Source organism: Parasteatoda tepidariorum, chromosome 12 (genome assembly GCF_982258835.1).
Source record: "Parasteatoda tepidariorum strain Cologne lab strain chromosome 12, Ptep-v5.0, whole genome shotgun sequence".
In the NCBI taxonomy this organism is placed as follows: Eukaryota; Metazoa; Arthropoda; class Arachnida; order Araneae; family Theridiidae; genus Parasteatoda; species Parasteatoda tepidariorum.
In genome coordinates, this window is record NC_141766.1 from 21612695 (window position 1) to 21636502 (window position 23808).

At 26.1% G+C, this 23808-nt stretch overlaps 1 protein-coding gene across 2 annotated transcripts in view; it reads right to left on the reverse strand.

Moving 5' to 3' along the window:
* Positions 1 to 23808, reverse strand: part of LOC107440704 (focal adhesion kinase 1) — a 102024-nt gene that overhangs the window by 16278 nt on the left and 61938 nt on the right. For both annotated transcript variants that reach the window (XM_087155987.1, XM_043047568.3), the window contains exons 5-15: positions 23321 to 23408; positions 18197 to 18273; positions 15587 to 15704; positions 12420 to 12560; positions 9790 to 9867; positions 8675 to 8788; positions 7446 to 7557; positions 7136 to 7157; positions 5715 to 5779; positions 3292 to 3342; positions 985 to 1082 (exon numbers count right to left, since the gene is read on the reverse strand). In XM_087155987.1, the coding sequence (XP_087012113.1) occupies positions 985 to 1082; positions 3292 to 3342; positions 5715 to 5779; positions 7136 to 7157; positions 7446 to 7557; positions 8675 to 8788; positions 9790 to 9867; positions 12420 to 12560; positions 15587 to 15704; positions 18197 to 18273; positions 23321 to 23408 (964 nt within the window). The remainder of the gene's footprint in view (positions 1 to 984; positions 1083 to 3291; positions 3343 to 5714; positions 5780 to 7135; positions 7158 to 7445; positions 7558 to 8674; positions 8789 to 9789; positions 9868 to 12419; positions 12561 to 15586; positions 15705 to 18196; positions 18274 to 23320; positions 23409 to 23808) is intronic.

The window sequence follows — 23808 nt, forward strand, 5'->3', positions numbered from 1 at the left end:
TGCTAAAACCAATATATTTAAATTAATAGAATATTTAAAAATCTAAAAACAACAAGTGAATGTTGAGAAATCAACTACATCTTTAATTAATGTATTTAACAAAAAGAAATTAAAATATTGCATACAGATAGCTAATAATATTGATTAGATTCCTGTATTTTGCCCTTATTAAAAGTACCGAAATTGTTTCATTTGAAAACAATTACGGTACTTTTAATAAGGGAATTGAATAATAAAGTACAAATCCAAATTAAATGTATCATTTTGAAATATTAAAAATAAATATAGACTTCCTAAATAAATTTAATTATATTCCCAATAAGCTATATATTACTTCCCAGTTTAAATTTATTTCATTGGAAATATGTGATAAACTAAGCTAGTTATTGAAATGAGAAAGGACATAAGTTTATAAAAAGGAACATGTTTACAGAAAAGACGGGGTAATAAGTAAAATACATAAGCTATGAGTAAATATTTAGTTACAAAATCAAAGATAATTTTAATCTAGTAAGAAAAACATAATAAGTACATAAATGATAAATAGTAACAAAAAAAAACTTTTGAGGAAAATGTAATCTTTTCTTTATTACATATCTCCTTAAATGCAGAAATATAATACAAAATTACTATACTATTTGAGTAATATTCTTTTTCTAGAATTTTCATTGGTTAAATAAAAAATCCTTATTTTGCTTTATAAGAAATATTTTACATAGGTAAAATTTAAGACTAATCAGCCAAATGTTACTTTACAAATTTGCACAAATAATGATAATGTAGTTAATTGTGATTAAACATTTTAGGTTATCTCTCATTAAATTTAAAATATTAAATTCAATTCAAAAATAAAACTAAATGTAGATGATCTTTTAAATAAAATGAGATGGTGAGGCTTTGTAAAAATAAGTAACCTAATTATTAATTAGACTATAAAATATTAACCTCACTTATAAACTTAAGTATTATAAATCTATTACTTACTTTAGATACAAAAGTACCTTTGTGCACATCACCAAACTGCCCTTCTCCAATTATTTCTCCAAGTAATACATCAGTCCTTAGCAATTCATAGTTTTTTACTGCAATATGGATTATAATTAGAAATGTTCATTAAGATATCAAAACAAAAGGAAATGTTTGCTACATTCCAGAGTCTTTCTCAAAAATGGGATCAAAATAGTACATCCTTACTAAATTATTTCAAGTTACAATCAAAATGTTTAAATTCTTAGTATTATTTATATTTCTATTGATACTTACAGCATATATCATCTTTAATTTGAGGGTCTTTTCAAAGCAATATGTTTATCAATGCTACCAAATAATTTAATGAAGCTATTTCATTATAAATTAGATTTTGAGAAATACATTTATTTTTTATTTTTAGGGACACATATTTATATAATCAGCATTATCTTTTATTTTGTATTCATTATGATTTTCAATATTCCATAGAATTAAATTACAGTAAAAATCAAAAACTGCTTTAGTTGATATTTAGATATTATAAATAGTCCTAAATGATTTTTTTCTGAATTAAATGCATAAAAGAAAAGGAGTGTTAATCAGTAGTCATTGCAACCCCCATACTTTGAAGAATTTGCAAATAATATATGAATCTATTTCTGAATTCAAACAACAGAAGTGTAAGTGAAACTGTTTAGTGTTTATTTTCTCCTGACTATTTTCATTATAATATACATTTTAAAAATGAAATAAGTATACTATTGTTTCCCACTTCAAACAAATAAAAAATGCCATTCTCCTGGCATGCGTGATAGGAAAGAAACTAATACTGTATTTATTACATACAAATATTTTTCATTAGTTTTTATCCAGTCAAATCTTTACAGTTAAACTGTAAATAATATCTTTCCATTTGCATAAAACAAATTAAATTATTTTTAAAAAATATCTTCTTGCAATAACAGATTTAAGATCAATAAAATTTTAGCTTGATTTCTTATATAATATTTCTGCAAGCTTAATATTTCCGGTGCTTGTCTTAGGACTTAGTACAATTTTATAAGAATCCCCTCATTGTAACAGTTAGACAGAGGTTGTTTAAATGACTCACATCTTGTAAAGAATTAAGTGAAACAAAAGTATTAAAATGTTCAATGCAATTGAAATTCATTACATCTTTTGATTTCAAGACGAATAAAAATAATTTAAAACTTTTTTTCTTGCAAACTAAATAACATGCATCTGAGGACTATTTATAACAGAAAAAGCAAATAATGAAAATTCTTTAGAACATAAGAGATAAGCATGAACTTTGATGAGACAAATATTTCTCAAAGCTACAAAAGAATCACAATTTTCAACATTTACTACATACTATTTTAAATTTGAAATATTCTTTGATAAATTCTGAATTAGGCTCAATTTGCATATGTTGAAAGTGATACCTATCATATGAAAGGAAAATTTTATAATAAGTATACTATACTCCGAAATAGTCTATAATAAATATACACTCTACTTAAATATTCTTTCAATTAAGTTAAATAATAAGTGAAATGTATAAATTAACTAAAAGACCTTATTTCTTAATTATTCTCACATAGAAATATTAGATTTATCATTAACTAATGTTGTACAGCAATAAATATTTATGTATTTAATATATATTTTCAAAAGCACACAGTTAGATAATAAAGAGAAAAACCATAAAAAGCCCTCTCTATAGCGATTTCAAAGAAAACTTAAAACAGCCCCTTTGACAATAATTGCTATTTTATGGAAAAGACATTTGTTGATGTGTTATAAATAAACAGAATCACAGATAAATTACGGGTATATAGGGACAATTATAAAATACAAAATTATTAAACTATGATAATAATTAACTTTTTATTACTTAAATTGTTTTCAAAGAATCAGTAATGATTAATTTTTGCTACAGTTCATTGAAAATTTATCATTTCCTGTTTTTCCATAAATAGTATAATATTTTTCATTAGTATAATTACTTACTAGCATTATTTTTATCATATAGAGTGAATGGAAAAATTGAGAAAAAAAACATAAAAACTGGAATATTAAAAATAGACTTTATGAATTTTAGATGTCAAGCATTAAAACTTTTCAATAAGGGTAAAACAAAATATTTACTGTATTACACAGACACATAGTGCAATCAAATATTAACTTCGGATTTCATTTGAACTTAAACTAAAACTTACAAAACAAAATCAACTGAAAATAATTTTTTAAAAAAACAATAAACAAGGGCAAATGTAAACTACAAACAAAAAATACAAACAATTTCTAAGATTCACCAACCTATTGGTGTTGAATAGTCCCCTTCTTCTTCAACTATTTCAGCATAATCATCTAATGAAATATAACATTTAAAAAAAATAAAAATTAGAATCATAGATAAGCAGTGCAATAAAATAAAATAGTATAAAATTCACATAAATGATTCCAAAAAAATTAACAGAAAATATAAGGGTTATTAACATTTTATATCACTTTGTACACATTCAGCACTTAAAAATATATTCTCTAAAGAGATATTTTTAAATTCTGAAACAACAGAATTTCATTCTAAACACAATAATTTATAAATAAATATTTTCTTAATCAAAGAAACATTTTCTTTTACAGCACTAGTTTCAAAAACTTTTGTAGGTCAAAAAAATAAATTTTTTAATATTAAAAAAAAAAATCAAAAATTTTAATTAAGTTTCAATTTATTTCACAACAAAATATGTGCAATGAAAAATTCAGCTTAAAATAAGCTATATTCATTTTCAAAATTTTAAAAAAAATAATGAAAAACATTCACAATGCAAGTAAGTAGACGCTGATGCAGATCTCAAGGGATCTAAAGAACAATGATTGAAAAATAAATAACTTAAAAAAGTAATATTTTCAAAGAAACATTTAAAATTGTTCAAGTAACACACTAATTTGAATTTAAATCATGCATAACAAATGAGAACATTTGATGATTGATTTGATTTTCATTTTAGTCACACTTTATCATTTTAGCTTTAAAAAATATTTAAATACAACATTAAAGTTTTAATAGTAAATATTAACATTGCATTCTTGTTTTGTATGAAAGATTCAAAATATTTTTAAACCTTTCGTTATCGCTAGGACAGGGATTCAAACCAATTATAAGCAATGTGCTATTTTAAAATACAGTTCACTTCATTTAGGTGTCCTATGTGCCACTTGTTACATTTCATTTTAAAAATCATCTATAAATCTATACTTTGATTTCAGCTATTCAATTATATTTTGTAATTATATTTCCTGATTAATTATTTATTTGTGTAATATGTAAATTGAATAACAGTATTTCAAAAATATTTCAATTCAATATTAGGATATGTTAAGTGTCTTAAAGCAAATGCCCTTGATTGTAGTAATGTATGTGAGAAGTTAATTTTTTATAGTATGAAACCTTAGATGCATCAATACAATTTAAATCATTATAATTTGCCTTTATTTTTGTTCACTTAAATAATGATTTTCTCTTTAAAAGATAATCCTTAATGCTCTTTTTAAAAAATGGTTACCTCTTCAAAAAGAATTTCTTAATGTTCTTTTTCCATTCTAAAATTTGTTCATTCAATATATTGAAGAAATATGCAATATCATATTAAAAGACATATGTTCACTACTCAAGCATTCCTTTGAAAGTTTAAAGTGCCTGGTTTCTGAAAGAAATGCATGCATTATGCACACTCAAATTTTTCTAATGCTTCACCAAGTTAGCATATTTAATTACCTGCATAGAATTTTTATACAATTTTATTAATTCCATTTCCAAAATGTCAATAGCCAACAATTAAAAAAATATCACCTAATATTAATTTTTCATAATTGAGGTCTTAAAACAAACTGCAGTGTTTTGTGCAAATTCTGAAATTGAGAAAAATCATGCTTGTACTATTTCATCTGAGTTTTTTAATATCTAACTTTCAAGTACTTTTTGTCTGTTTTTTAAGGTAATGTATTATCGATTCAAAATGCCTTTTAAACAAAAAATAATATTTTCACTTTTTTTTTCAATATCTTATAAGAAACTTGCATTTTAAGGATTTTAAAATCTCAAACAATCTATTTTTAATTTGCCCTTTACTTAGCAATTCCTTATTATTATTTCCTTATAATAATTATTATTTTATAAAGCTGTAAAGTCCTTAAAAATATTAAATTGCATCAATAATTTGAATCTGTAAGTTCTGAAATTTCTTTTTCTTATTCTACAATAAATGTATAATTTCACTTAAAAAATTCGTCACATCTGTGAAGACTCTGTCCACAATGAATTTTCTATGGATGTTATTGCACATTAGAAGTTTGCTTCACTGAGGTTCTATACAAAAAGAGAACTAGTGATTATTTATAGCTCATGCTTATATGAAACTCAAAATTTTAGTAATGTCTATGAAACATTTTATAATGATTTACTACCAGCTTTTGCAGTAATTTCATTTATATGTGTTGGGTACAACCAAAGTATTAGTCATATGCAACCTAGTAGCTTGTGTGCCATAGGTTTGCCACCACTGCCCTAGGACTAATAAAATTAGCAAGGTTTAAAAAACTATTTTAAACAAAGTAAATTACTCAGAGCTACAGCATAAACTGTTTTAAAATACCTCATGAGTATTGTTCAGTTAAAAGAGGATTTTATAATTCGAATATTATGGTATTAATTTCAAAATTAGAAAACATATAGTTACCTCCAAACTTGAAGGACTTTTTGTTACGAGGACTAATAGGAGTTGGACTACTTTTAGCACTTCCTCTAAGAGAAAATATAAAGATTATGTTCGAGAAATAAGATACTTGATTATGCTATCTTAAAGCCCTTTTTTATAGAAATATATGCAAGTTTTGTTTCTTAACCCTTATTTACTTAAATATGTACATATTACTTATAATGCTCTTTAAATAATTTTTGTTTTATTACTCCCAAAGAGATTAGAGAGCAGCACAGTTGAATTTCAATAATAGATATATGTTTTACACCATCTTTCAAAGGAAATGAATGAATAAACAGTTATAAAAAATACAATAAGGAATTATGTAGAACTACACCACCTTTTTCAAAAATACTTACACAAATTCAACTCCTGTATATATTAATTTTCAACATATCATTTGTTATACTCTGTATAATATTTAAGAATATGAAAAAGTATGACCTGCACATAGCATATTGCAATAAAAAAAACTTTTTTAAAAAAAGTTTTATTTATTTAAAAACTAAGTGAAAAAGATTTTAAAGCATTAAACTTTAAAAAGGTATATAAAAAAACTAAAAAATGCATTAGATTTTGCTGGCATTATAATTTTTAAGGAATAACTTTATCTGCAAATATAAATAGAATATAAATAAACAATGAGCACTTATGCATATTCTACATCAAATGATTGGTACAATGTACGGTTGATTCCATTCTGTAGAGTGTGTAATATGTAATACACTAAATCATAAAGGAATCTTTCTAAAATGTCCTTCAAGTAAAATTATGAAATAGGAACATTAAAATATTATTTCTACATCTTTTTTTAAACAATAATAAAAAGAAAGCTCTGCCAGAAAGAGAACTGATTTTTATGATCAAATTAAAAATATAAACTTCTTCATGCAAATAAATAGTTTAATAACTGCCACATTTTTAATATTTAAGGTCAGGGAATTCATTATTTAAAGAACGTTATAAAAACAAATTTTGATAATATCACCTGCTTTAAATGTAAAAAATTAAAAAAAAAAAATTAAAAAAAAAGAGACAAGCTAAAAATAAGTTAAAAACATATATTTTATATTCCCTTCATTTATTTCAAACAAATGAAGAAAAAATCTATATATACATATAAATAGAGTGTTGTTTAAGATAAGTATTTCATTTTTGTTAAAATATAGAAAAGGGATAAAAAAATTGTACAAAGTTTAGGAATCACAGGAGTATAAAATGTTACAATATCTTAACTTAGCAAAACTGCCCAGAGTAATGGCCTCTTAGGCAAATGTTTAGTGTTTAAACGATATTAAATAGGTTTAAAATCTAGAATAACATTTATATACTTGATTGTATGGAATAACTTAAGTTTTGCTTAGCCTTTACTTATACAAATTACCTCCTTTTTTACATACCTCATTTTTGAAATCTTGTGACCTGAAAGAAATAATAAAACATATTAATAAACAAATTAATAAAGATATGAAGAATATCATAGTATAGATATAAATTTTCACTACATGCTCATAATTTTTAGGTATTTATTAATTATTTACAAAAAAGAATGAGTCAATTTTCAAGCTATAATATACATTTTAAATTAATTCTAAAACACTATTCAAAGTAGTATTCAACATACTTAAAAACGTATAAAGAATATTGAAGTAATTCAGTGCATGTTTAGCAATAAAGACACAGGCTACTCTTAAAAAAACTATTATATACCTCTATGACTCCAAAATGAAACTTTGGTTCCATGTACTAGTTGACAATGGCCATCGATTAAACTAGCAATATTTTCAAGAACTGATGCAGATGAGCATGATATGCTTAGCATCTGTGAAAAGAAAAGTCAATTTTCAAAAAACTATATTTAATTTACATGGTTAAAGTAAAACAATATTTTTTTTATAAATCATGTCACTTTTAGTCATATTATATTATTAAAAAAGCATTATTGCAAAACCATTTTTTAAAAAAATCATATCATTGAAGATAAGTTATAAATCAACAATTGTATGAGAATTAAAGGTGCAATAGGTAAAATTGAGTTTTAAACACAAATGCACTATTAGTGTTTATTTTAAGATAAAAAAAACAAAGAAATTACAATGTATCAACAAATTAGAATGTAGCAAAAACATTTTTGGTGCTCCTCACACTATTATATTGATATACTTTTCCTTAGCTATATTAATACAATATTAGAAAGCACTTTCTTTTATTTAATTGTGTGAGTTGATGACAAGATTATATCTTTTCTATATTTTGTTTTCTGGATTTTTTTTTGTTTTTTTTTTAATATTTTTTAAAAAAATTTCTAATATTTTCTTTATATATATATATATATATATATATATATATATATATATATATATATATATATATATATATATATATATATATATATATATATTACTCATTAAGAGATTTTTAAAATTTAGTAGTAATTTAATTTTAAAAATAGAAATTTGCAGGCAATTTATAACAGTCTATAGCTTTATAATTACTTTGATATAAACAAAAATGTTTCACAGATTACTTCACTACAAAATTTCAGCTCCAGAAGGAAGTGATGGTTTTGGTACTTTACTTGTCAGAAGAGAACTGACAAATATTCATCAACACTTATTAATTTCTAACAAAATAAAATAAAAAAATAAACACAATATAATTCCATACAAGGAATTTTAAAAAATGGTTAACAAAAGTAAGACATAAAAAATTTAAAGCATTAACTGAATTGCCTAAAAAAATCTTTACATGCAACCTAATAATGAACATTTTTTGAGAAATCATCACTAATTTTTGCAAATGAACTTATACAGATGACCTAAAGGTTCAATAGCATTGATAAATTAGTTTCAAAATATAAACAAATTTTTTTTTTTAATTATAGAAACATTTGAACTGAATAAATTAAGAAAGAGAAATAGAAAGAAAGAAATGCGTACCTCAGAAGCTCCATCTATTTTCAAATGCAGGACATGCTTATTTCCACTATTCACATCAGATGATATTAAAGTAGAAATTTTTTGCACCTTTTGGAAACTAGCCATGTGTGTGGGCTGTAATTAATAATTATGATAAATACAAAAATATTGCTCAAATAAAAAACTGTGAATACAACTAGCACAATAAATATTTTATATGTATAATTATATAACATCAAATTTAAAAATATAGAAGTATCTAGAGCTCAAATATTTTTTATACAGTTTTTTTCCCTTTATTGCCATAAGTAAGAAACGATTTAAAAGTTTTATCAATTCTCAAAAATATTTCTCTCACTTGTATAAATTATTAAATTAACAACATTCAGTTAACAAATTTTCTTATATTTTAAAACTGTGATTTCTATTTTTATTTTTGTTTCCCTTTGATTTGTTATTCAAACGCTTCTTAAAATATTTACTGAGCATTTGAAAATTTCTTACTTATAAATTTCTTTTAATTACAATATTTTTCCTTATACTAATTTATGAGTAAGACATTTTCTATGACATTTTTATAACTTACATATTTATATAACTTTTCATAATTTATATATATATATAACTGAAATATTCCCTAATAATATTCAGAATATTTCAAATCTTATGTATGCAACTTATATACATCTATATGCATTTTCTAAATTTATATAGTTTATAATAAAGATTTCATTAGTTACATGTTTTTGTAAGAAATTGTGTGCATACATTGCTTAAGGAAAGTAAACTTTAGAAAAACTTTGATGCTTAACTAAAAGTAATTAAACTCTAACCGTTTCAACAGTCAATAGAAGCAATTAAGTGTGCACAAAAAACTAAGCAGAAAAAAAAATTTAGACAATCATAAGCACGGAATAGCTTTTACAGTTTCGCTTTTACTTCAGATTAAAACTATCTGTAAAAAAAAATTCCAACTCAGACATTTTTGACTTAAAAACAATGAATGCATAAATGTAACCTAATTTTTAAATTCAAGTTTTTAATTGCTAATAAACACACTTAGGATTATAAATTTTTATGTAACAATTTTTTACAAGAGATGTTACTTTAACACTAACAATATAAAAAAAACTTACTGACGCATTTGGATCTGTTAGAAAACTTATTCCTACTTCAGCACCAATCACTAATTCTACAGGAACACTCCAACCTGTCTATATTACAAGAATTATCAAATTAAATTTTATAATTATGTTTGATTTTTTAAGTAATTTTCAAAAATTACAAAAAAGAGAGTTTCATACATAAAAATTTTAAATCGATGACATGTAAATTATCAATCTTGAATCAGTTGGGAGTAGGGCATGATTGCCTTCCTACCCAGATAGGAAGTTCAACTTCATGTTTGATTCAATGGAAGAATTGCTTGGCAGGGAAATTTTTATAGAAATTTAGAAATAGTTAAAAGGTGATAAATGTTGTTTGTGTTTTCAAAAGAGATACAGCATTATCTTGAAATAAGGGAATAAGGAACCTATTAATAAGGATATCTAATAAGGAACCAGATGTTTGTTCTATAAATCGGTGCCCTTCATCCAAAAATACGTAAAAATGGGAAATTCAGGTTCACACATACAACTTTTTTGATCCTTGTTGCGTTTATTCTAATTTTTTCCCACAGATATTCTTAAAAGTAATGCGATTCCTCAACTTAAATTTGTCTAACAAATCATTTGATGCTTTGATGTCCAGTAGTTTCATACTTTTTTAAACTTCTCTTAGCTTTTCTTATAATAATACCAGAAATTAATTTTTCTCTTACAAGAATTTTTCTTACTGAACAAAACAAATTGAACACTTCTGTATAAATTTCACATGCTTTAGTTTTTTTCCCCTTTTTTTAACTTTATAGTTTTATAATGCTTACAGGGATTAGTATTACTAAGCTTTTGCTTATTCCAAATCTTTGTCTTAAATCTTGCAAAATAAGCTTTTCCATTTCTGCTACAAAAATTAGATCAACTTTTTCTTTTAACGATAATCTTTTTTTCCTTAAAGACATGACAAATAATGTGGAAAAATAACACACAAGTACAAACTGCTTTTCTCCACACAACTTCACAGACCTCGCAAAAGCAAAAAAAATTATTATTTCGTTCAAAAATCCAATTACTGTAACAGAATAAAAAACATAATTAATAATTTTACCTCTTCTTAACTGCAAAGCTTATTTAAAAATATAAGTAATGAATGCTTAAGATCAGGATTTGAGAAAACATTTTTCTAGCATTCACATGCTTAATAAAAATAGTTATACAACAATATTGATTCATAGAATTATTTTCCTTGAAAGCGAAAGCTAAAATTATATATTAATAAATATGTTCAACAAGAAAAAATTAGCCACAAAAGCAACATCAGATAGAAAGCATGATGCAAACATCTCTTTAAATACATCTAAAAATAAAACAATATATTTTTCAATAAAAACAGTTAACTGAATACAATATGTAAGTTATAATTTTTACAGTTACTCCTTAAATATATATTCCTTACACAACGACAAAATGTTTATTGTCATGCCAAAACAGGAATAACATATATCATTCAATAATTAAATTTATATATAATCCTACTCTCAAAAATATCTGTTAAATCTTTTTTTCAGTTTAGTCACATTTTAGCAGAAATTAAATTCTAATTGTCTTTATTTAACTGCTAAAAATAGTAATATTGAAATTCAAAAACAGCTTAAGATTTCAATTCAAAGACAGCTTAAGATTATGCTCTATTTAATAAAATAATCATTAATCAGTTATTAAAGATTGCATTAAAGGAAAATTATAACCTTGACAATAATCAGTAGCTATTACTATCAAATTCACAGATTCTTTAACCATTTCTACAAAGTGTTTCATAGTTTTTACTTACCACTACACAATATTTGAGTTTATTAATATGTAAGTGCACTATGAGCTAATGCCTTTAATTTGAAACAATCGCAGCTAAAAAAATTTGCTACTTTGTTTTCATTTAATAAAATATTGATTATCAATTGAAGGAGAATTATAACCTTGACAATAATCAGCAGCTACTACTATTCAATTCACAGTAACCATTTTTACAAAGTATTTCATAGTTATTATTTGCCACTACATAATATTTGAGTTTATTAATATGTAAGTGCACTATGAGCTAAAACATTTAATTTGAAACAATCACAGCTAAAAATATTCGGTACCTTGTTTTTATTTAATAAAATATTGATTATTAATTTTACAGCTCCAACGCAATGCGCATATTTAAAGATTGTATTAAAGGAAAATTATAATCCTGACAATAATCAATAGCTATAATAAGTTAAATCATGTATTCTTTATTCCTTTTTGATTAAGTGTTTTATAGTTTCTATTTACCACTACACATAACTTGATAACAAGATGTGCACAGTGAGCTAATATCCTTTGAGTTGTACTTTAACTTCTGTCTCTATAAATTTGTATTTTAAAACTTGCTACTGATTAGAAAAGCTACCATAGTTTCTTTATTTTTTTTCAAAAAAGAATAAACATTTATCTTATTATGTCTAAAGCTTAATGATATAGCTCTTTTGTTTTAATTAGAAACATGAACTATATCTGTCTCTAATTTCCTGATCATACACTTAAAACTTCGAACTATATACCTTAGATCAAAATTTTAGCAGCATATTATAAACGTGAATATATTCAATTATAAGAATAAAAATTTAGAAATATAAATATACCCCTAAAGCACACTTGAAACTTTCTCTATCATATTTAATAACTTGATGAACCATTTCCAGGAATAAAAACATGCAGTCTACTTCTGACAAAGATGCAAATCTTTTAAATTGAGTTTGTATCAGTTTACGAAGAGCTTTGGGCTGCAAATAGAAACAAAAAAAGTTTTCAAAATCAGCGTATAAAACAACTTCTATAAAAAAAAAATACATAGAGCTAAAAAAGAAAAAGGACAATGTTAAAATCTACAAATAAACACATTTCAATACAGTAGAGCGCCGATTATCCGAACCCTTATTATCCGAACGTCCAATTATCCAAACTATGTCCGAATTCGCTTTTTTTCTTCTTCTCTTTTTTAAGTTTAGAATTTTTTTTAACTTATCGACAATTTTTCTAAATTTAGAGGAATAGATAATATCCACTACATCTGAAGACCATATTTAATTTACAACCTTTTTCAGCAGTTTTCTTATAGTAGCCATACATACATGTATTGTTATACAGTTAAACCTACATACCCCTTTGGCCCTCTTCAACTGAAAATTATCATCAAAGAATGCGAGCTTCATTTTGACAATCTACAATTGTTGGAAAGCAGAATGTGTTTATGAATAGATAAGTACCAAAATTCTACAATTGGGGGATGGGTAGTTGTCATTCATGGTTAATGATTAGTGATTACAGTGCTTGGAATCTTAAATCTTGGAATAAAATTCTTATCAGAAAAACAAACGAAACTGCAGTTTGCGAATCGGTAGATCTTTCGGGTGAAAATATGCCATGTTATACAGCAGAAGAAATAGAAGACTGGTGTTGAGACACTGAAAACGACTCAGGATTTCAAATTTTAAATGATCATGAAATTGTTTCTGAAATTTTGAATGAAAATCGGAATTCCTCAGATTAAGAGGAAGAAGTAAGAGATCAAGTTCAAGATCGTGGACCTTCTCATAAGAAGCATGCAATTCATTAGATATTGCAATGAATTGCCTAGAACGTCAAAATGATGTTGATCCAATTCAGTTGATTTATTTAAAAAGAATAAGGGATATGGCTGCACAAAAAAGAGCATGTTCTTTGAAACAAAAGTCTTTGCTGGATATCTTTTGCAATGGAAAATAAAGAAAAATGTGGTAAAATCAGTACTTGACAAAAAAAATTATAAAAAAGCCGAAATATGATAAAAATGATTCAAATTGAAAAAAAAAAGTCTTAAACTCGCCAGAGCTATTTTAGATAGTACTGCCAGTCCTAAGCCTAGAAAAAGTGTGAAGGGAAGTTGGTGCATAAATAATAATCATTTAAACTAGGTTTTAAACAACTTTCCAATTATTCGAACATTTCATTATCCGAACCACGTTTGGTCCTGAACAGTTCGGATAATCGGCGCTTTACTGTAATTGAAAATTGCATACAAATTTTGATGGTACATTGGAGCATCATCTTCAAAGCAGAATGCAGAAAAATGGCAATGAAAAACATTATAAAGGAGAAAGTTAAAGCAAAATTTAAAATTGAATCAACCAATAAGAAAATGGAAGTCAAAAGACATAAACTACTTCAGTAGAATAATAATGATACATTGAAGGGGTAAAACAAGAGTTAAGAATCAAAATTTTAAAAGTAATGGTGTTTAATATCTGGAATTAAAACAAGAAAAGTTTCCATGTTCATATCTTCAGGAAAATTTTATCACAGAAGGTTCATTTGCTAAAGATGTATTGTTCTTTTTAATAATAAAATAATTTTCCCAAAAATTTAAATCTACCAAAGACATTTTTGAATAACAATAGCCAAATCAAATTGGAATTTATGATTTACTGATCAAGAGTGTTGCACATTAGATAAATCATGAACTCCTAAGTTTTTGTTATAATTAATTAATATTTTCATTTTATCTGAATTTCACATCTGAGAATCATATTTAATTTGCCCAATATAGAGCAGACCACATTGACAAGAAATTTTGTAAATTTCTCAAATAACTTAAGATTACAGAAATTGAGTATAATGTTCGGTAAAAAAAATACTCTAAAGTTAAAAATTTTTAGAATTTAAGCTACTTGTAGTGTGATTTTAGAAGAGGAAAAGGGATACATTAGAACACGAGGGAAGAGGCAAGAAGGAGAGAAGAAAAAAACATTAATGAAGCCAAAAAGAGACAATTTTTCAACCAGAATTGAATGTGGAGTTAATTAGAGCAAGAGCTGGTATCAGCTGTTCAGTTTCTAATCTAAACAGCATTAGAGACTCAAGTAGTCTTGGAATGTGTTTAGCTAAAGAAAAATCTCTCCAACAGACAGACCTAATTTAATAAGAAATTACTCGCAGGATACTTAAAGTGTCTAAATACTTTTTAAGGCTATGTTTGATACACAAGAGAAATGTTATCATTTGTACTTTTGAAACATACAAGTTACAAAACTATTTTACATACATATTTTTGGCAAGACTAGTTTCATTAAATATATAGACTATTATTCGGAACTTGAAAGATCGTGCACTTAAAAACTTATTTAGCTTTAACAACATAAGGTTCGTTTTTATTAAGAGAAAACAATAACCCTTTACATTAAGATTTTTATTAGCAAAGGTAACTTTTTGGTTCTCATTAAAAAAGATTATTTTAAATACTGCAAATGAAAATATCTCCCAATTTCAAATAATTTAAATGTAATCTTTTAATCCTAATTGTAGAAGCTTAACAAAATTTTTAAAGAAGAATGTAAAAGCATTTAAACAATTTAATAACTAAATAAATATTTTAAAAGTTTAAAATAAAGAAAGTAATCAATAAATCTCCAAAACTACAAGCACAAATAGGTATTGCAAGGTAATAGTAAAACAGAATTATTCTACTGATTTTGATCAACAGTCCTCTTTTGAATAAACTAAAAAGGAATTAAACAAGACAGAGTATAAAATTAAAAAAAAGTATAGAACAAAAGCTAATAAAGATTAAGAAAATTTGTCACAAACTACATATTTCTTTATGGTACTTAATAACTTATAATGTTTCAAAAGTTTCACATAACATAAAATAAAATATTAGTTTCAAGCGAAGAAAATAAAATATGTGATTTACATAAAATTTAAAAAATAGTTAACAATTTTATATTTTCAAAAATACTTTTCAGCTTTACATTTAAAATTCATAACAATCTACCTTATTATTAGAAATCACAGATGAGGGTAGGAACTTGTGTAGCCCAAGGTCTTTTTCTAGGAACTCGAAATTTGATTTTTTATCTAATGCTACATGAGTCATATCTTTGAAGAACCTCCTGTTGAGCAAAAAGAAAAATACCTCTCTAAATTCAAATTAAACTATATTAATACAATCTGAATAAAATTTAAATATATAAATTGGCAAAACAGTAGGTGCCATCAAGAAAAAATACTCAAGCAATGCATATTTTTCTTCCGGATTATATTCCTATTAAATTTTTTCAAACAAATGTTTTTGCATTCAAGTCATTTTTTTTCTCTACGCTTTATATGCTACTAATATTCTACTAAAATATTTCAATCTGAAACAGTAGCTGATCACCATAAATTTTGAATTTTTCTCAGCTATTCTATTTAAATGAGCTATAAAACGGAAAAAAAATTGCATATAGAATACAGGTTTAACTAAGCTTAAGAGGAAGACATCTACTATATTTCGCTTTTTTCAAAAAAGAACTAATCGTAATGTATAGTTTTCAGAATTTAATAAATTAATTTGATGTGATTATTTGAATTTGAAAAAAATAGAGTGAAAACTTTTGCTATAAACATGCACCTCTTTCTTAGCAACATATGTCCTTATTGTTAATGATGTAATGTTGGTAGATGAAAAGAGCTGCCCAGATGGTAGAAGATCATTGAAATAATCTGAATGGTTTATCGAGAGGGTCTATTTATTAAACTAAACATTTTAATATGTTCATGTGGTTTTTCATTTGGATAATTGGTTTATATGATTACTTAGCTTTGTCACTAAGATTTTTTTCCTGCTTGTCCACGGCCTTAGAAAGTTAATTTTAATTAATTTGATAGCCCAGTTTACAAAAATTTTAATTCTAGCTAAAAATTAAAAAAAGTTTTTTATTCAAAACAAAAATGCATAGAGCAAGATATTTTTGACTTCATCAAATATAACAAATGCACCAAAACTTATTTACCACTTTTAGAGAAATTCTTACCAGAATTTCACATTTATTCTCTAAAAAATAGAAAAGTACTTCTATCAATATTAGACAACTTGTCTCAAAATATAAGTTTCACTTATATTTTGAGTTTAATTTCATTTAATTTTGACTTTAATTTCATTTAATAATTTTGTCAGAACAAACATGAGTTTTTATTGAAAGTGGTGGAAAATTACTGAAGTGAAATTATTTTCTTAACAATTTTTCAAAAAGAACTATTAAATCCATACTATTTCTTTAAAAACATAATTAGGCTTGTGGCGCCATCTATGTTTACTAATGTTAATCATTGTTAGAGTTAAAGCAGCAAATAAAAATATCTATTTATTATTTCTATACAGAAAGAGAAAAATAAATAAAACAAACATTTTTAAATTTAGTGTTTACAAATTTAAAAACTTTTAAAGGATATATATGTTTATATAATAATAATTCAGATTTCTTTGAAATTTAAAGCATAATTTTACACATAAAAAATAATAGTATATGTGTAACAGTATAATTTATTTTACAATAATTCAAGTACAAGTACAATAAAGAATAACAAAATATTTAATTTATCACATTGTTTTATATTTTTCTAAGAAAATCAAAGTGAAAAAAAAATGCAGAGAACGAAAAAGATTGTAAGATTTGACAGAACAGGGTGTGTGGTTTTTTATACAGCATAATTCCTAGTAAATTCTATATTCCCATTTTCCTAGTAAACAATCTTAATCAGATCTGTTTTTCTGTACATCCTATTATGAAAAAATGGTCTTAAAACATTGATTTACTTAGCTCACACATCACTCAACCATAGCCAAGCACCTAGCCCCATTTTAGGACTCCAACTTTTAATAATGATAGGAATGCCACGTAATTTTGAACCTGGTTAGACAACAGGGACAGCACCAGAGCTGGTGCCCCTTTCTCAAAATTTCCACGTCACAGCCAATGAGAGGAATTTCAGCCACAATAAATTTAACATCCACTGTCTATATACACCCCAGGGTTTTTTGTTGGCTGTCAGGATCGAACTCACTAACCCTAGCTCTCCAACTAGCAGTGAGAGTAACGCTTTAACAGACTGCATCACTGGAGTGCTCATTCACTTAGCTTTGCAATGTTTCTCTTCAATTCTTCATAGTTTATATAAGATACTTTAAGTATATGTTTACAAAATTCTAATCTACATAATAATGTGACTATTAATTTAATGATCAATTCGATGCCATTCCTCTGTAGCAGCTTGAAACCTGCCCAACAGAATATCATGGAGCCTTAACCTCTATAACCTCCTCACCTAAAATGAGCTGTTGCAAAAATGTTTTCTACAGCATTATATACTAATCTGAGCGTGCCATAATGGTATTGTGGTTAAGACACTGAACTATCACTGTAAATTACTGGACACTAGAGGCAGTTTAAAAAACGACTCAGCTTCAAATCTATAGGTACTAGCTTGTCTGGAAAGTAAAAGTAGTCTATATCAGTTGAAAAAGAAAGAAAGATTAGTGAAACAGTAAATAAAGATTTTCAGCCCTATTTCTTTCAAAGCTGATGTATAATTTTTTAAATTAAAATATTCATTTAAAACAAACCTTATTTCAATACAGCATAAATGTATAGCCAACTCTTGATCAATACTCCCACTCAGTTGCAAATAGTCATTTTTAATCTAAAAATTAAGAAATAGAAAAACAGCAGTTAATAATAAATTAATCAATGTGAACATTAACAGTATGTCATTCATATATCAAGAGCATACCATTCTATAAAACAAACTTATCCAAAAAGAGGAATTATATTACATTTATAATGTACCTATAGTTGCTTCCAATAAACATCTTGAACTGTTATATCTAAAAATTAGTTTATAAAATAAATTTTTATTAAGTTTTCAGAAACTTGAACCTTTAAATTATCTAGCAAGCAAAAAACCAGAAATTCTCCTTTATGAGAGGTATGCCACTTTATTGCATCAAAATATATTTTTCACTAATGATTTAATTGAATTCTTGCAATATATTGAAAACTTAATTGCACATGAAATAAAAATATCAAAAGCATACCTGCCAATCTCAGAAAGTAGGAATTAAGAAGATTGAAGTTCAAAAATTGTAAGATTTAAATCAGAAAAAAGGAAGATTTTATGCGCAACAAAAAATTTCTTACTTTAAATACCTTAAATCCTTTAACCCTTTCATTTACAATTTTCAACAAAATATGGAACAGAAATTCCTTTTATCAAGTTTAAATTTTATTGAATGAAAAATTAAACTGTGAAATTAGGTTCTTCCTTTTAACTACATTTAGCAGCAGTGTTTAATTAATGTAATAAGCTTCAAAAAATAATATTTAAACACATTTCTGTTAATAAAACAAAAGCAAGAACTAAAATATAAAAAATGAAATGCAAAAGGAGGAGTTGTAACAAAAGAAATTCAAAAAGCTGCACATATTATAAAAAATCTAAATTAATATTTAATTTGTTTTTAACCCATTTTAGGTCAAGGATAGAAATTTTATAAAATGTGGTATTATTTTCATTAAAGTATGCTTAAATTACATTCATTAAAACAAAAAATAGGTTTCCTGCATGAAAAATAATATTTTATTTAAGAAATAAAATGGTGCATACACGCACCATTGGCCAGATCAATGAACAATTCGTTTAGTTTAACGCTTATATTTTTAATGGAAACATTCTAAACATTTTTAATGTAAATGAAATTTGCATTTGATGCATAAATTAATCGTGAGGTTTTTGCACACTTTACATCGCCTGTTGGCTTTTTTTCCCTGCCCATTTGTTGTATGTCCGACTCTATCAGTCTGTACTGCGGATGCCAGGCAACCATTGTTTGAATGGGTAACTTGTAATGAACTTTCACCAGATTTACTGTTCTCGGATTCAGATTTTAATTAGGCAATAGCTATATAATATCTGAAGTATATAAGTGATATTTTTGAGCCAGTTGAAATTCTATGTAGCTTCCAGAAACTTACTATAACACTATCAACGAAGTTTGTAAATAATGGCCACCACCATTTCTTATCTTGAATCTTGATGCGGCATTTAGCTACGGCATTGTCATGTAGGTCTACACTTCCCATATGCTTACTCTAATCCGAAATAACGTTGAGCTGTGAAATCACTTCTTTTCTTGAGCAGCGATGGCTCAAGGGAAAGAGCATTAGCTTTCCAATGAGGCGAACCGTGTTCGAATCCCGATGATGGTTGGTTGATACGAATCCTCATCCAGCTGGCACTGACCACAGTGCTGACGAAATATCCTCAGTGGTAGATGGATCATGGGTTAGAGTCTTTTTGCAGTCAGGCTAGCCGTGGGAGGTTCTTGTGGTTTTCTCCATGTAACGCAAATGCAGGTTAGTTCCATCAAAAAGTCCTCCAAGGAGGAAGATTTCTCCCAATATTTGATCCAGGAAATCCCTTGTCTTCTGGGTTGGGTTCAAAATTACAAGGCTACGGAGTTGCCCAAGGAGTCCTAGACCCGCAAAATTAGGTCGGCTATTCAACAATGGTTATAAGAAAAAGCTTCCTTTTTTTCCTTGCAACTGTACCGTTTGGCACTTACAAGGGGCAAAATGATACCGTTATTAGTAACAATTGTTACCACAGCATTGTGGTTCCATTAAATTGCAAGGGTTTCTGTATCCTTGCTGAATGCAATATCATAGGAACCACGAAGTTTTCTTTTTTTTCTTCATAATTGTGTAGTCATCCAATATACAACCACCCATAAGATTTTCAAGAGCTGTGCCAGATGCAAAGAAACCCTTTCCTTTCAAAATTTCAAATAAACTATTGGAAGAGAAAAAGTTATCAAAACTTAAATTTCACCATCTCAGGTATTGAAACAACGCTAAGTAACTTCAGAACAAGGCTTGTTCCTTATGGCATATTTTGTCGAACACTGTTAGCCTCAGCACAATAAAACTCTGATAAAAATAAAAACTTAACAATAAAACTCTGAATATACAATAAATCTTCAATAAAACTCTGAAACCTTGCATAAAATGTGGGTTTTCGAATTTCGTCTATTTCTCATTGATTCGGTCAATGGTGCGTTAATGCACCATTAAAGTTGAATGAAATTTTTTTAATTTTTTTGTCACATTTGTTTTATTTTAATTTTTTTTCAGAACTTACTACTTTAACCAATTATAAAAACATATAATAAATCTGAGGTGGAATAATTAAACAGTTTTAAAAAAAATGGGCTTTTTCTGTAACCGTTTGAAGTTCAAAAATTTGTGTGCCTTGAAAATTTCTCAATGGAAATTATTTACTCCTATTGAATTACTAATATTTTATAGATGTCTATAAAACCATTTAAAATAACACAGAAAAATAAAATTATTGAAAAATATTCGCCATGATGTTAATAAAAAATTATTTATTAAAATGGTGCGTTTACGCACCATTGGCCAAAAATGGATTAATAGCAATAGAAAAAAATTAATAAAAATAAAATTAACGTGTGTAGGATTAATGCTATATGACAAAGATTAAATAAAAAATATTTTAACCACTGTTCTGAAAAGAAAAGTTAATAATACTTGGTAGATTTTTTAAAAAAAAAACATGGAATTCAAAATGCAAATATTAAATAAATAAAAAAAAAAACAGTTAAAGAATACAGACGTCTTTCAAATTCTGGAATATGCAACAAGAATTGGGCCTAGCTTTTTTTTTAGTTCAGATTATAAGAAATAAAAAATCCTATCTTCTTTAGTAACAATTTTTTTAAGAGTTGCTTTAACAAATGTTTTACTACTTTGACTTTTTTTTAACTTCCTTAACAGGACAGCTCATACAATTACTTAATTTAGCTTTTTTTATATTTCTTGAAGCTCATTTTTAGGTTTGGTGCATCATCAGCACAAATGCCAAACAGTTGCTTCATAGAATTTTTAATGCGTCAAAAGCATCTATAACTGTTGGTGCAATATTTTTTCCTATGGATTTATTTGCAATTGGGCTTATGGATATTAAGCAATTTTCTGATATTCTCATCAAAATATTCCATAATGATTGGGTGAAGCTTTGTTTCCGAATCATTACTGCCATCTACACCCATTGAAAAAGGCACTTGCTGCAGTTAATTCCCTATTTCGTTCACTTTTTCTAAAGTTAAAAGGCTAATTATAGCTGTTGTCTTAGTTTTCCCACAACCATATTTTCTGTCTACTTCGGGACTAGGAAACATTTTCGGAAATAATTTTCCAGCATGATAAGCAGCAGTAATCGGAATATTGTGTTCGATCAGAAAATTGGTAAATAATAGTTCAGCATTCATTACTGATTGTTGCTTCTCATCCAACGAACTCGAGAAATAATTTGATAACTTAACAGAGTCCTTTGAATCTGAGAATTTCGCTTGTCTTTGGTATTAATCTGAGCTCATATGCTTTTTATTGTCATTTTTTCCACCGTGAGATATTAGAAAATCCACTCCACAAACAATGCAATATGAATGATTTGATCCAAAAGTTGATCTTTTTACGTACGGAAAATCCATAATATGATTATCCCAAAATGATTAAGACTATAATTTCTTTAATCCACCACCCATTTTAAATTCAAAACAATAATATTTCAATGCAAGATGAAACAGGATTGAAACGCAAATCACTTTACGACTCGTTTCAAGCTTCCTCACCTGGCTATAATTCCACCAAATTCTTAAAATAAAGCGTAAGCAGAACGGTAGATCCGCACAAAACTTTGAAGTTACCAATTGTATTCGTTCAACATCTTACACAACTTTTTTATGAATTCCGTTCTGGCTTCGTGAACACTACAAATTTCTTTCTGCTACCTCTGTTTCCATGGTTACAAAGTGGAATAATCCAGTTAGAGTAAAAAAGAAGCGACGTTCTTTGTTCATATGACCTTTCTTTATTCTCCACAAGAGGTGGAGAAAGTAAAGAAACGCAAGAGGCCCCCCTTGTGCATTTCCCCACTTTCAACCCACAATTTCTTTTTCATATTATTAAGTCAGATTTTGCCTTTTTTTTATATCTTCCTTCGGTAGAAATTTTTATGCAATATTTTTCCTATACCTTAAACAATACAAATTGTATAAAAAGAAACAAATGATATTTTTAAAAAAGCAGAAGATTTTCGTTCCTGATTGGAAGATCGTAAAACGGATTTGAAATTTATAAGCTTTCGGCCAAAATCAGAAGAGTTCGCAGGTATGCAAAAGGAAGGAAACAATTTAGAAAAGTATGCACAAGTTTTCAGTTTTGCAGAATATGAAAGGGAAAAATAAATTACAAACCTAACACAAAGTGAAACATTAAAAAAATTAAGGTGATATGCTAATTTAATTAGCATAGTTGTTAAAAAAATCAATTAAATAATTAATATTTAAATTTTAATCTAAATATTATAATTAAAACATTTTCAATCAGCAATATGATAGAAGATAACAAACAAACATTATTAAGAGATATAGTGCTTTATAAACTAGAAACTAAAATTTTGCTTAATCCTAATTTAGTTCAGAATTTAAGTTCAAATCAGGTAATTAAATTTAAAAGAAAACAGACATGGATATTCCTATATTATTTAAACTCAAGCAATTTAAAAAAAGTAAATTAAATAAAAATTAATTTTTTTAAATATGATTATGAAGTTAAATAACATAGATATCAATTTATTTCAAATTTTGAATAGATTATTTACCACTTACTTGGTCATATAAATAAAGAAATGTAACTTTATCTTTTTCAAATAAATTTCTTAAATCTTTAGGAACAAATCTAATACGTAGTTCAAGCCTAAATAAAATAAAAAATAATTAATAAATTTATTATACATTGCATGCATGAAAACTTTCAAAGAACTTAATCCTAGGAAATATAATTTTAAAGAATTATGCAGTTTTTGAGAATAGAATTTACCCAGGAACACTAATCTAAGTCATTTTGATTCCTTTTTATAATGCTATTCCTTTTTATTATGTATTGAAACAATTAAGATTAGTGTTCTCATGTTAAAATATTTTAATGGTTGAGGGATACAAACTGATCATGCAGAAGTGCCCATACAGGATATGATGAGCGTAACCAGGATATCATTTTTAAAGAGGAAATATAAAACTTATAGTTTCAAAAACAACTGCAAAACTCGTTTCAAACTCAATTAATCTTTAGACAGATTTTTCAACTTAAAATAACT